The sequence below is a fragment of the Drosophila bipectinata genome, chromosome XL (genome assembly GCF_030179905.1).
Source record: "Drosophila bipectinata strain 14024-0381.07 chromosome XL, DbipHiC1v2, whole genome shotgun sequence".
Taxonomy (NCBI): Eukaryota; Metazoa; Arthropoda; class Insecta; order Diptera; family Drosophilidae; genus Drosophila; species Drosophila bipectinata.
This window is the reverse complement of record NC_091734.1, coordinates 23,220,987-23,235,733: the sequence shown is the minus strand read 5'-3', so window position 1 is coordinate 23,235,733 and position 14,747 is coordinate 23,220,987. Positions and strand designations below refer to the sequence as shown.

Below are 14,747 nucleotides of genomic sequence, written 5' to 3'. Positions count from 1 at the left end.
AAAATAGTATATATAATAATTATATACATTTAATAAGGCATTAAAAAAAAATTATTCGTGCGAATTTGGTGAAAGTTGAAAAATTTACTTTTGTACAGTTAAATTGTAAGATTCCCACACTGTGCGCAGGGGGGAAAACGTCAGGGTGCCCCGAAGGACCAAATGTTAAGAGGAGCCCTAAATAAATAGGTCTTACTCCAATGAGCTCCTTTTGGAAACTGATTTTATTTGGTAAAGTTCTCTTATAAGTACGATACATGAAAATCTTAAATCTATTTAGAACTACTTATCAACGCACTGCACGCTGACATGCTATGCGACCCTTTCTCAAGTGCGATAAGCGCACCACTTATGTATGTGTTTGTGTTAGGCTGCAGGGGATCGGTTTTAAACCATATGTTTGACTCGTATTTCATTGGTCCGATCCCTTGAAACTCTAACTTAAGAATTTCGATATAAAATAGTGTTCAATGCTTGAACACCTTTATTACATGTTTTAAACATTTTTTAATATTTATTAAATAATTAAACTTATATTCTTTAAACCTATGTTATAATAAATTAATTCTTGTGATTTTTAACAGAAGCGGATTACACTCTGGACGATTCTTTTTGGAATGAGGAAAGTCCTGTTGGTAAGTTTTTTATAAAGTGAAACTTTTTACGGTATGTTAAGAGTAATTCGTTCGATGAAAGATTTTTGGCCCTAAGATGTAAAACTAAATATAGATAACAAGAAAGGATAGCTTTCTGAGACGAAGTGGAATTAAATCTTACAAACTGTCAGCCCTGAGCATAGAGATTCGAAACGAGGTTATTAAATGGACAAAAACCATTCAAACAAGAAAGAAAAGCTATCCTTGGGCGGAGCCAAAGTTGATATACGTTTGCAGTTAAGGTCGGATATATATCGCAAATATCCGATATAGCATGCTGATCCTAATGAGAATTACACAAAATGTAAGAAATTAAAAAAAAGTAGTAAATGTAATAAAAACGATCTCTCAGTTATATGGCCAATCTTTACGAAATTTAATAGTTCGTATTTTTTTACCAAAAATAGAATCCATAGAAAATACCAAATGTCTTAAAAGTGGTGGCCAAACTCTCCTTTCCCATAGCACGCGGAAATTGTACCGCAATGCTGCCGGCACACTGATAGTGTGAAGTTCACACTGTGAACTAACTTAAATTTTTTTAGAAGCTCTTTCATTTGCTCTCTTTTTGCCTCATTTGACAGCCCAATATTAAAAATCCAAATGATATCAAATGAAAATATAGATAGGGAAGCGTTTCTATTTCCATTTGTTTAAGAACTATTGCTAGATAAGCTGTCTTTAAAATTTAAATACACCATTTTAGTGCCCATTCCAACTTTTGAAAGTCCAACGAAATATGAAATCACGAAACTATCCGGTTTATCCAGAACAAAACACAAAATATGCACGAAAACAACAAAACGCAAAATTTGATCGAACACAAAAAAGGAAATAAGTCGGAAATTTGCCAAAAGTTACAGCATAAAAAAAAAACAAGAAAGCAAAGCTAACTTCGGGCGGAGCCGAAGTTGATATACCCTTGCAGTTAAAACCGGATATATATCGCAAACATCGGATATAGTTGGCCGATCCTTATGATTACATCATAATAAAACCAATTAATTACAATAAAAAATCTAAAAAAAAGTTCCAACCTTCTATCTTTAAAAATACGAAAGTTTATATATCTACCAAATACCATTTCCGATCGTTCAGTTACATGGAAGCTATAGGATATAGTCGGCCGATCCTAATGAAATCGTAGGTCGGATTAACTGACCAAAAATATAATCTGTACCAAGTTCCAGCTTTCTATCTTCAAAAACACGAAATTTGGGTCATTTCCGATCGTTCAGTTATATGGCAGCTAAAGGATATAGTCGGCCGATCCCGGCCGTTCCGACTTATATACTGCGTGCAAAGGAAAGAAGGGTGTGTGCAAAGTTTCAAGTCGATAGCTTTAAAACTGAGAGACAGACAGACGTAGAAACAGACAGACGGACAGACGGGCCGACGGACCGACGGACATTCTCATATCAACTCAGGAGGTGATCCTGATCAAGAATATATATACTTTATAGGGTCGGAGATGTCTCCTTCACTGCGTTGCACACTTTTGGACAAAGTTATAATACCCTCTGCAAGGGTATAATAAATTATATAAAAAAAAAATAAAAAATAAAAACTATTAGTAAATGAACAAATAGTTTTGGAAAGGTAAACACAAGAATGAAACATGAAGGCTAAGCAACAGCATAACAAGTACATAAACCGCAAAACTGACCCTGACAGTGGTCAAAAGTTAAGACAGTGTTAGTATTTTTACGAAATTAGGCACATAGGCAAATTTTGGCAGAAAATTTGTACACATTTGTTACTGTTGGAGACCGACAAACACATTGGTATATCAACGAATTGTAGAATTATGTGGGATCACTAATAAAACTTCAGCTAAACATGAAAAATATGCTCAAAATATAGGCAAAAAACATGTATTACTTCACAATAATATAATAAAAACAACAATTATTATTAATATATCTAATTATATCTCATTTTATGGAAAATACCTTTGACTTCAAAATCTATTACAAATTATTTTAATTTGAACAGCTGCGCTTTACAAATGATCCTTTAGATCAAAATCCCTTTAGATTTCTAGAAAAGTCGGGTTTGCCATGAAGAAGCTTGGATATTTTAGAGGCGATTTGTTTACTTTTTGTACATTTTTGCCGTTAGCAAGTTTTTTATTTTTTGCCTATGGGAGCAACCACTGTGCAGAATGCCGTTCCCGGCCGTTCCGAATTTTATACTGTAAGTCGATAGCATTAAAACAGGCGACTAGATTGCATAGAAACTGACAGACAGACGGACCTGCTTATATCAGCTCAAAAGGTGATATTGATCAAGAATATACAAACATATGTACATTATAGGGTCGAAAATGTCTCCTTCATTGCGTTTTTTTGTTACAGCACTTGAGTGGTTTCCATGGGGCCTCTACTTCAACCAAGTGGCATCGCCTTGCCCAATTTTTTTTATTGGCTACAACAGCTCATTGAGGGTTTTCAATGCCGTAATCCGCACCAAAATAAAAGGCCGAATTTAAGTAATTTTGAAACGATATAAATGTTTATTTCTGAATGCAGATGAAGACGGATGATCAGCAGATAGACTAGCTTATGGTGCATGCAGAGACTCAAGTAATGTACAGAGAGGGCGGCCCGACTGGTCACTTAGCGAAGCTAAAGCTCTCGAATAATGGAGAGGGCGGCCCGACCTAGACATTGCGGATCTAAAACTCTCTAAAGAAAGGCCCGTTAAGTCGAGTGGCCGAAAGATAGTCGACTTGCGACCAACTAAGCGCTTTGTACAAACTTAAGCCTAAATAAATAATCATCACACTAAACATTTCATTAACATTATTTAAACATAAACATTGAACCGCTGTCCTGCTGCCTGACCCGAAAGCCTTATTATTATTTTAAGCTTTTCAGCGTCAAATGATAATGAAAAAACGGGTTTTTAATAGGATATAATATATAATAGCATTTACAGAAACTTGGTTAAATCCGAAAATCTTTAGCTCCGAAGTTTTTCCAAGTAAGTACACCACTTTTAGACGGGATCGATCTCAGCGAAGAGGAGGTGGAGTCCTCATTTCGGTAGACTCTACTCTTGCTTCTGAAGAGGTGAAATCCCATGAGTTTGGTGACATAGAATTTATTTGCGTTGAAATCACTGTGTCCGTTAAAGCTTTATACATTACATGTTCATATATACCTCCTATGTCTGAACCGCCTACATATTGGCAGCATTTGTCCGCCATTCGATACGTCTCTAATCCTATGACGGATCGTGACCAACTCGTAGCGGTGGGCGACTTTAATATCCCAGAATTAAAGTGGTCCAACGTCGATAACTCACCATCTTTGTCACTTATAACTTACCATGACTTCACCGCGGGCATGTTTGACATGTCCCTAGGTCAGATCAATCATGTTAGAAATTCGCTAGGTCGGCTTTTAGACTTATGTTTTGTATCTGATCCTGATGGTACTGCTCTCTTCAGAGCTTTTCCCCTTTCATCCCCAGAGGATCCATATCACCCCACGCTGGAGGTCTCAATCGAAACCACTCCTGGTATCGATCAGATGTCTCCGAGCGTGGTAAATAAGATTCGCTGTTTCCGTAAAGCTGATTTTCAGAAACTTAATAGCCTTATTGATACATTTGACTGGTCTGATATTCTGGCGTGCACTGATCTTAATGTCACTTTAGAAAAATTTTATTTTACTTTAAATAAATTTTTTGACTCATGTGTGCCTTGGAAATATCCGTCCGCTTCAACAAATCCTCCTTGGTATACAAGGTGCCTCACTACCCTAAAAAATAAAAAAAAAAAGCTCTTACTAAGATACAAAAAAACCTGTAGTAGTGTTGATTTTTCAAGATACCTACTAGCTCGGTCGAATTTTACTGTGCATAACGCGGAATGTTATAGGAATTATATTGACCGCTGCCGGATTTAATTTACTCAGGATCCAAAGCAGTTTTATAATTTTGTAAACACTAAGCGTAAACACGTATCTTTTTCACCCCTGCTTACGTTTGAAAATTCCTCTGCGACTTCTGATCAGGCCATTGCCGATCAATTCGCAGAATTTTTTCAAACAACTTATTCTCCTCCAAAATTGACTGATCAGCCTTACGCATATAATATTCAAGCAGCAAATCTTATTTTCTGTCCGTTTTTTTCTGAGAACAACTTATTATCTGGTCTTTTAAGGGTCAAACCCATTTATTCGCCAGGCCCCGATGGAGTACCAGGGTGTGTGCTAAAATACTGTGCCTGGGCTCTGTGCAAACCTCTACTTAGACTTTTCAACTTATCTTTGGAAACCTCGATTTTTCCCCTTAAGTGGAAGGAATCATTTATAATTCCCCTACATACAAAAGGGGAAAAGTCTGAGGCTGCCAACTACAGAGGCATCTCTAAGTCTCTAAGCATCTCTCATCTCAACACCTTTGCTCTTCGATTATAACTCCTTGTCAGCATGGCTTTATTAAGCGTCGCTCCACCACCACAGTTGACATCCTTTGTCATAGATGGCTTTTGTATGGGATATCAAACCGATGTAATTTACACAGACTTCAGCAAAGCATTTGATTCAGTTAATCACTCACTCTTGTTGAGTAAACTGAATATGCTGGGCTTTCCTAAAGACCTCTTAACGTGGATCTCCAGCTACCTAGATGGAAGGACACAAAGAGTCTTATTTAAAAACATACAGTCCCGTCTGGTCCGTGCTACATCCGGCGTCCCACAAGGAAGTCATCTTGGCCCGTTATTATTTACGCTTTTTATAAACGACTTGCCCCCTGCTTTAACGAACTCTCTAGTTCTTATGTATGCAGATGATGTAAAGCTTTGTCTTCAGTACAAATCCATCTCTGCCCAATGCAGTCTTCAGTCTGACCTTGATAACTTTCAAAAATGGTGTTTAGCTAATGATCTAATACTTAATGGATCTAAATACAAACATATGTCTTTTTATCGTTCTTGCCCTCTGCAAGCTACTTATTCTATTAATGGGATTGCCTTAGAAAAATTAACCCAGATTAATGATCTCGGCATCCTATTTAATGACCCCTATATAACCAAAACACTATTCATTTCTTTGGTCCGTCCTATACTGGAGTACGGTTCATGTGTCTGGAGTCCCCAATATGGAATACATAAGGACCGCATAAAATCCGTACAAAAGAACTTTTTAATATTTGCACTTAGAGGTCTATACTGGGATGCAAATCTTCAGCTTCCATCCTACAGTAGCAGGCTTTTACTTATAAACTTACCTAGCTTAACAAATCGTAAGAGAATGCTCGGTGTAGTTTTTCTGCATAACCTGATTAACGGGGATGTAGATAGAGAGCATTTACTAACACGCTTAAATTTTAACATTCCTAATAGAAGGACTCGAATTTTTAGTCCTCTTTTCGCATATGTCTTAGTTCGACATATGCACTGCATGACCCTTTTAGGGTATTATGTTCGAACTACAATGGTCTCTTCTCTATTCCATCTCTTTCCTGTCTCTCTAATTTAAAATATAGAATTTTAAAGTTCCTTACTAACTCCTCTTAGCTTAATAATTAACAAATAACTTAAAATTCTAACAAATCGTTTCTTGAGCGCCCCTCGGTCGTCTGGGCCTCTAAGCTTTATGATGAATACAGGAATGCTAGCTGATGCTCTTATTGATGCACAAGCCATTTCCAAATTCTGAAAGACCGGTAAAAAAAAAAAAAAAACAAGAAAGGAAAGCTAACTTCGGGCGGAGCCGAAGTTGATATACCCTTGCAGTTAAAACCGGATATATATCGCAAACATCGGATATAGTTGGTATATAGTTAGTATATAGTTCCACCAAGTACCATTTCCGATCGTTCAGTTATATGGCAGCTATAGGATATAGTCGGCCGATCCTAATGAAATTTGGCATGTCGTAATTTGTTGCCAAAAATAGCCAAATTTGAACGCTGTAACTCTAAAAACACCAAAGTTATACCATTTCCGATCAATCAGTTATATGGCAGCTATAGGATATAGTCGGCCGATCCGGGCCGTTCCGACTTATATACTGCGTGCAAAGGAAAGAAGGGTGTGTGCAAAGTTTCAAGACGATAGCTTTAAAACTGAGAGACTAGTTCGCGTAGAAACAGACAGACAGACGGACAGACGGACAGACGGACAGACGGACATGCTCATATCAACTCAGGAGGTGATCCTGATCAAGAATATATATACTTTATAGGGTCGGAGACGTCTCCTTCACTGCGTTGCACACTTTTGGACAAAATTATAATACCCTCTGCAAGGGTATAAAAAACATAAATGTAATATTAATATATATTTATATATTAATGTTTCAAGTGCAATCAAAATATGATATGCACTTATAGCATTGACCGCTTAGAGCCGAGTCAGCATGGTTCCCGCGCTGACCGCTTATATACATATGTGCATGCATAACTCTCTTCCCGTTTTACATATTGTTACGTTACTTATACATAAAATATATAAAACGGCTGCGCTGCCGCTGCGTCGACAGCTAGCAAGCCTTAGTCTAAGAGAACCTAAAATGAATCCAATAAAGAGTTCAACGGAGTCACCACAAAGGAATACGAACGATCTTCTCCTAAAATCTTAGTGGAGACAAATGTCCTATATTACACCATATTAACCATTATGGAAATATGGTCGGAAAATTTGAGTTTTAAGTATAATAGGACTAAGATCATTAATCTGAGTTTATTTTTCTAGGGCAATCCCATAAAGAAAATATGTATACCTGGTAACCTGGAGAGGCCAAGAGGTTTGCATTTTGATTCATTAGGTTTGCATTTTGATCCATTAGGTTTTAAGTCATTCGCTAAATACCATTTTTGAAGTTTTTCAGATCGGACTGAAGTTTGCATTAAGAGGGGTTTGCACAAAGCTAAATATCATCTGTATACATGAGTATAAGAGAGTTCTTTAAATCAGGGGGCAAGTAGAAAGAGTTAGCAGTAACGGGCCAAGATTACTTCCTTGAGGGACTCCAAATGCTGCATGAACCAAGTGGGCATGTACATTTTTAAATAAGACTCTTTAAGTTATTCCATTTAAGTATCTGGAGATCCACGTTAGGAGGTCTGTAGGAAATTCCAGAACATTTATCTTACTCAAGAGGAGTGAGTGATTGATTGAATCGAATACTTTACTGAAGTCTGTGTAAATACCATCAGTAACATAACATTAACTCCAGTAATTTTTCAAATAATTTTGCGATTGCCGACAATTTAGAGATGGCAGTTTAGAGTAGAGTTTATGTAAGGGAATTATGAAATATTCCTACCACTTAAGAGCAAAAATCGAGGTTTCCAAAGATAAATTGAAAATCAGGCCCAGAGCCCTGGTACAGTATTTTAGCACACAGCCTGGTACTCCATTGGGGCCTGGCGAATAAACGATTTTTACCCTGTTGGTTTTTAAATCAGAAGATCTGATTATAAGCTATTCTCGGAAGAAAACCGACACAAAATAGGATATGCTGATTCAATGTTGTATGCGTAAGGCTGATCTGTCGTTTTAGGCAGAGAATAATTTGTTTGAAAAATTTTGTGAATAGATCGGCAATGGCCTGATCAGAGGTCTCAGATGAATTTTCAAACGTAAGCAGAGGTGGAAAAGATACATGTTTATGCTAAGTGCCTACAAAATATAAAACTGCCTTAGATTCTGAGTAAATTGTATCCGGCAGCGGCGAATATAATTCCTGTAACATTCAGCGTTATGCACGGTAAAATTAAACCAAGCTGGTTGATATTAAACCAAGCTGGTTGAATCTATACTACAGGTTTTATACCCTTGCAGAGGAAATAATAATTTTTGTCAAAAGTGTGCAGCACAGTGAAGAAGACATTTTTGACCCTATAAAGCATATATATTCTTGATCAGGATCACCTTCTGAGTTAATATGACCATGTCCGACCGTCCGTCTGTTTCTACGCGAACTAGTCTCTGAGTTTTAAAGCTATGAACTTGAAACTTTGCACACAGTATATATGTAAGTCGGAAAGTCGACTATATCATGTAGCTGCCATGTAACTGATTGGTTGGAAATGTTATAGCTTTGGTGTTTTTGATTTCGGATTTTACACGAATGCTTTTTTTTGAAAAAAAATACAACATACCAAATTTCATCAGGATCGGCCAACTATATCCCATAGCTGCTATATTAATGAACAATCGGAAATGACCCAACTCTCGTGTTTTTGAATACAGAAAGTTGGAAATCTGTACAAAGGTAGAGATTAAATTTTTGGTCAGTTGATCCAACCTTCCGAATTTCATAACGATCAGCCGCAAATATGTTATAGCTGCCATATAACATAACGATTACGTTATGATTGTTACGTTACGGATTACGTTATACATTTCCATAACGATTGGAAATGGTATTTGGTAAAAATACCAACTTTGGAATTTTTTGAAGATAAAATCTTGGGACTTTTTTTTAGATTTTTCTTGTAATAAATAAGTATTGATATTCTCAATAAGGTCGACCAACTATATACGATGTTTGCGATATATTTATATCCGGTTTTGGCTGCAAGGGTATATCAACTTTGGCTCCGCCCGAAGTTAGCTTTCCTTTCTTGTTTATCATAATAATTTGGTTATATTATGATATTCTCATAAAGATCGGACAACTATATCCGATCTTTTCAATATATATACGGTTTTAACTTTTAATATCAACTTCGGCTCTGTCCGAAGTTAGGTTTTTTTTCTTGTTGCTTATATTTAAAACTTATATTCTGCATTTTCTGTATACTCCGGTTGAATAGAAAACTAAACAAATTTTGTAAGTTTTTGCTACATATTTTTTAAATTTTTTTTAAACAAAAAAAAAAACAAAAGGGTAGTCTCCAAAAATTGAATAATTTTATTTTTAACACATAAAGTCCAGAATATAAAAGAAAAAATAACTGTTTAGTGATTCCACTTATAAAACGATGCAATTTATTGCCCCGCTTCCCAATGACTTCGCTAGGTTGAATCACTAACACACAGCATAAACCCAATAACGAATACCCGAATTTTGTAAGGGTAGTAAGCCTGAAATCCCTTCAGTACCATACCTCAAGAATTACTCAAGGAAACGCCGAGGTAATAGTATTGCCCCCCAAGGAATCCTCGGGGTATGTTTCCTCGCATCGAGGAATTCGAACACCTCAAGGAATTCCTGCAGTTATTTGAAGAGCATTTCGAACTAAATCCCCTAGGGAATTCCTGGGGTATACTCTCAGTAATCTTTGAGGAAATACCCCAAGGAATCCCTGTGGTATGCCGTGAGGGATCTGTAAGGAATTTCACACACCCATAAAAATTTGGAAACGCCTTTAATCTCTTCTTCCCACTAACTCCGTCAATATTGTACTGGACGATCAGGTCCTCGACGAAAATATATTTTAACGATTTGGTTAGGGGTCCGCGCTTCAATATATTGGTCACTGCGGTGGTCTGCAAAAATTAATAGGTATTAAACATTTTTTTATATTTAATTTATAAATATTATACTTACACATTCTTCCTTCATTCCGCGGCCTTAGGCGAATTCTAACGCTGCCAATGCCTCGTCGGTGCTGGTGGCCTTTCTAATAAATAAGTTCATTATATGCACTACTCACCAGAATTAGTTATTATCACCAGGTATTATCACTTAAACGTTTTTTAAAAAATTTAACTTTAAACGCAACAAACAAACGCGTGTAACTTTTATGCAAATTGAACATCAAATGCAAAGAGAAGGGGAGAGGCAAGACGAAACCGAAAATTGACAACCGATAATTCTGGCGCGAGCCAGGGTATAGTCGACCAACGCAATGCCTTGTAATTAGAATCGCACAAGGCAAATAATCAAACATGAACATTTTGGCTTTGCCTAAAGCCAATTATTAATACATTTCAATATACCATATGATTAGATAAGAAAAATTAATTAAATATAATCTTAAATATATATAAATATTTCAACATATTTTAAAAAGGGTATTCTGACGTCGCTTCCATTCATTTGGATTTCGACACCGATTTTTTTTCTCTCCCTTCCCTCCATCTACATCTCTCTAATTGTCTCTCTGTCGCGTGCCTCTGCTCTAAAACTATGACGTAGAAGCTTCGAGAATCATCGCCGAAAACCGAAAGCAGGTAGAAGTTTCGTTTCCCCTTTCGTTTCGGACTTGAGTAAACGAAGCCCATGCAATTTGTTTTTGTTTTTCGAACATGTCGCCAGGAAAAGTCGGGGAAGGAACTTTTGGTACTGAAGGGATGTTACAAAAATGAAAATTTTGTTCGCTGGCTTCGAAACGAAATCGCACGCACACATGCCCCCGTGTATGTGAATGTGTGACACGCATACATACGAAGATTAATCCAAGCGCAGACAAACCTTCTTCATCGTGCTCCTGTCAGAGTCTGAGAAACAGAAAGCATTCAAAGAGAATATGAGCGTAAGATGAACGAACGATGAGCGTAAGAAAGAAAGTAAGATTTTCGGTGTCGCGCAAGAAATTTTTGCGTCCATTTTTATACCCTTGCAGATGGTATTATAATTTTGGTCAAAAGTGTGCAACGCAGTGAAGGAGACATCTCCGACCCTATAAAGTATATATATTCTTGATCAGGATCACCTCCTGAGTTGATATGAGCATGTCCGGCTGTCCGTCTGTCTGATTCTACGCAAACTAGTCTCTCAGTTTTAAAGCTATCGACTTGAAACTTATATATGAAAGCCGGCTATATGCTATAGCTGCCAAATGTTGTACCAACTACCACATTGGCGCATCGAAAACAGAAACGAGTAATCGAAATTGAAATTTGGAAGCCAAAACATTTTTACTCCGTCGTGCGAGCAGTCACACATACACACATAGGTTCACATTTTTGTTGACGGATACATGGAAAGAGTTCTAAAAATAGAATCGTATGTATGTGCGTTCCCCCCTCACCAACAAGCTCGACGCAAAAAGTTGACCGTTTTGGGCCCTGATGTCCCATCTATGTACTTTATAATCTTTGATCGTAGTAACCAAGCTGTTGTTCGTAAATACCTCGTCCAACTAGAAAATCTGTTCACATCAGGTAGAATCGGTTCATGTTTTGCTTCAGTCATAGCATTTACATATTCGTTGGAGTCGTCTTCTGAGGTTATATTCGTTGGAGTCGTCTTCTGAGGTTATTTTATTTGTTGGCCACTCGACAATATCTTTGTACAGGAACTCCGGCCCTTTTATCCATAAATTGTTTGCATTAAAGTCTATCTTTGTGAACTTCGTTGCTTCATCAGCAGGATTTATTTTAGAAGGAACGTATCTCCAGTTTCCGTCATTAGTTGTTTCTTGTATTTCACCTAAACGCTGAGTTACAAAGGTTTTAAATCGTTTGCTGCTAGACTTTAACCAATACAAAACAATTTGAGAGTCCGTCCATCATATACTTTACTTATGGGTAATTGTAACGATTCCAAAAGTGATTTGCTCATTCTAGCTCCTAGCAAGGCATCCTGTAATTCCAGGACCTCACGCTTAGTTGGTCGTCGGGATGTGTTTACTATTTCATTATGTGATTTAGTAAATTGTAGATTATAGATAAATGTGTCGTTTTCGTAATTCCAAATTAACCCCAAGACACGTTCTTCTGTTAGTGTTTTCATTTTGGCGAAGCCTGAGCTTTGTTGTGACAATTGAGTGGATCTATTTGGTTGAGAACCTCTACTGAATTTGATATCCAGTTACACATCTGGAATCCGCCTTGTTTGTGAACAAATGATACGTCTTTAATCAGTTGAACGGCGCTGTCTATGTCGTCAGCTCCGCCCAAGTAGTCGTCCATATAATGATTTAATAATATGTCTTTACAGGCTTTCGGATACTTTTCCTTAAACTCATTTGCGTTGTGATTTCTAACTTGTTGTGCGATACTCGGACTGCATTTTGCTCCAAAAAATAAAACTTGAATTTCATAAACGTCCGGAGGGTCATGTCTTTTATTCTCTCCCTAAAATTCTTTGAGCTTTTCTGTCTTTTTCTGGTACTTCAATTTGTAAAAACATTTCTTTTATATCTCCTACAAAGGCTATTTTATTTTTTCTAAAGTTCATGAGAACTGAATATAGTTGAGTATAAAGATCGGGTCCGGGTAATAAGAAATCATTTAAGCTGTAGTTATGGATTTTAGAAGCGGCATCGAATACTATTCTCAATTTTTCGGGTTTATTGATATTTTGCACACCGAACTGGGGCAGATAATAGGTTAGTTTTGTTTCATATTTAGCTTCTGTGGGATTTAACTTTTTTAAATACCCTTTCAAAATATAAGACTGCATGTCTTCATTATATTTTTGACCATACTCAGGAATTTTGTCAATTTTCTTCTCACATGACAGTAGCGTAGAGAAAGCGTTCTTATAACTTTCCGGAAGCTAAATGCTATCATTTTAACCCTGTCAATAACCCTGTCGTCTTCAGTTTTTTGTTGTGTGCTTTTATCCTTTTGATGGTTTTTTCCTTGTAATTTCTTTTTTGATCCTGTTGGTGCCATAATGCTGTCCGCGTCTTATTCTACCGTGACAGAGATCGTGGTGAAATTATTTTTTTTTGGCGTCGCAGTTATTCCTCGAATTTACTAACACACACAACCTTAGTCGTCTTTTTGTGAGTGTGTAGGTAGTCTGGGCCAATAGCGAAATCTATTTCACAACTCATTTGCTGTTCAGTTTACATCGTAGCACCATTGTTCGGGGTTTACCTGTAGTTATATATTAATATCCGGATCGAATGACCATTGTTGGGGGTTTACCTGTAGTTATATATTAATATCCGGATCGAATGACCGAAAATAATACGCAGGCTTTTGACTTGGATTTTTATCTATACCGCTATTGACGCTTCGCTTTATTTCACACATACTTATATATATATAACTTATTTTTAATGTTACCATTCTTATTTTTTAAATTAATCTTTTGAAACTTAATTGTTAGGTATTTTTGAACACTGTCTCTTCCCGTCATCTTTTTAAATTCAAATAATAAGAAATAGTAACATTAATATAACAATTGATAAATAATGAACGAAAGATCAAGAGCAGAACCCTAAGCGACTAAAAATTTACACAAGAAAAATTTGCTATTTCTGTTGAGCCAATATACATACAATATGTTTTTAATTTAATTAAATGAATATGATGATTGTTTTGTGTAAGCTTTATGATTTCAAGCATCATTTTTTTTCAGGGGAAGTGGAACGATTACTTAAGGAATACAGGCAAAACCAGGAGCTTGTACGAAGAATTGGGGGTCATTACTACCAAATAATATATCCGGTGCAGTTACGACACCATGAGAAAATGGGAATTTCGACTCGCGAAATTAGTTCAGCAAAGGTAAGAAAAATAAGTACATAAAATACTTAAGTACGTAAACTGATATAATATATGTACATCATATACAACATATAAAATCATATACAATACAATATTAAAATTTATCAATTTATAATATACATTTTATTTATTTGTGAATACAAGTATTTCTATAAAAACATTGAAATTCTTTGCTCGTGTACCTAAGCCGTATAAGCTTTAAAATTTGAAGCGAATACAGGTGAACGCTGAACAGCCAGGCTTGAAAAATCACTATTTATTTCACTATTTAAACATCACGTTTATACTTATAGATAATACTGTTTATTGACCGTACAACCATATGGTAATACACCACGCCATGGTAATCGAAGAAAACAGTGATAAAAACTATGACATTTGATCGAACTTGGCGTGGTTTTTTCGGTCTTTGGTGACCTGGTCTCTTCCATTGGGACGATTGGGCATTGGTTTCGATATCATAACCATATACCCATAATTCGTCACCAGTTATGACCCTTTTGAGTAAATCTGGGTCGTCGTTGACGTCATTCAACAGCTCTTGAGCGATGCTCATGCGACGGTTCTTTTGGTCAAAACTCAGCAATTTCGGAACAAACTTCACTGACACACGACTCATGCCCAAAACGTCTGAAAAAATTTCATGGCACGGGCCAAGCGATATACCGACATCTTCAGCAACTTCTCTGATAGTAATTTGACGATTTTCCAAAATA

At 36.5% G+C, this 14,747-nt stretch overlaps 1 protein-coding gene across 13 annotated transcripts in view; it reads left to right on the top strand.

Moving 5' to 3' along the window:
- The window catches only part of mmd (disintegrin and metalloproteinase domain-containing protein mind-meld), a 747,894-nt gene that overhangs the window by 250,011 nt on the left and 483,136 nt on the right, over positions 1–14,747 (top strand). For all 13 annotated transcript variants that reach the window (XR_011443137.1, XR_011443136.1, XM_070281095.1 and 10 more), the window contains exons 5-6: positions 585–635; positions 13,883–14,031. Coding sequence is in view for 11 of the 13 variants with exons in the window: in XM_070281095.1 (XP_070137196.1) it covers positions 585–635; positions 13,883–14,031 (200 nt within the window). In the remaining 2 variants the exon portion in view is untranslated. The remainder of the gene's footprint in view (positions 1–584; positions 636–13,882; positions 14,032–14,747) is intronic.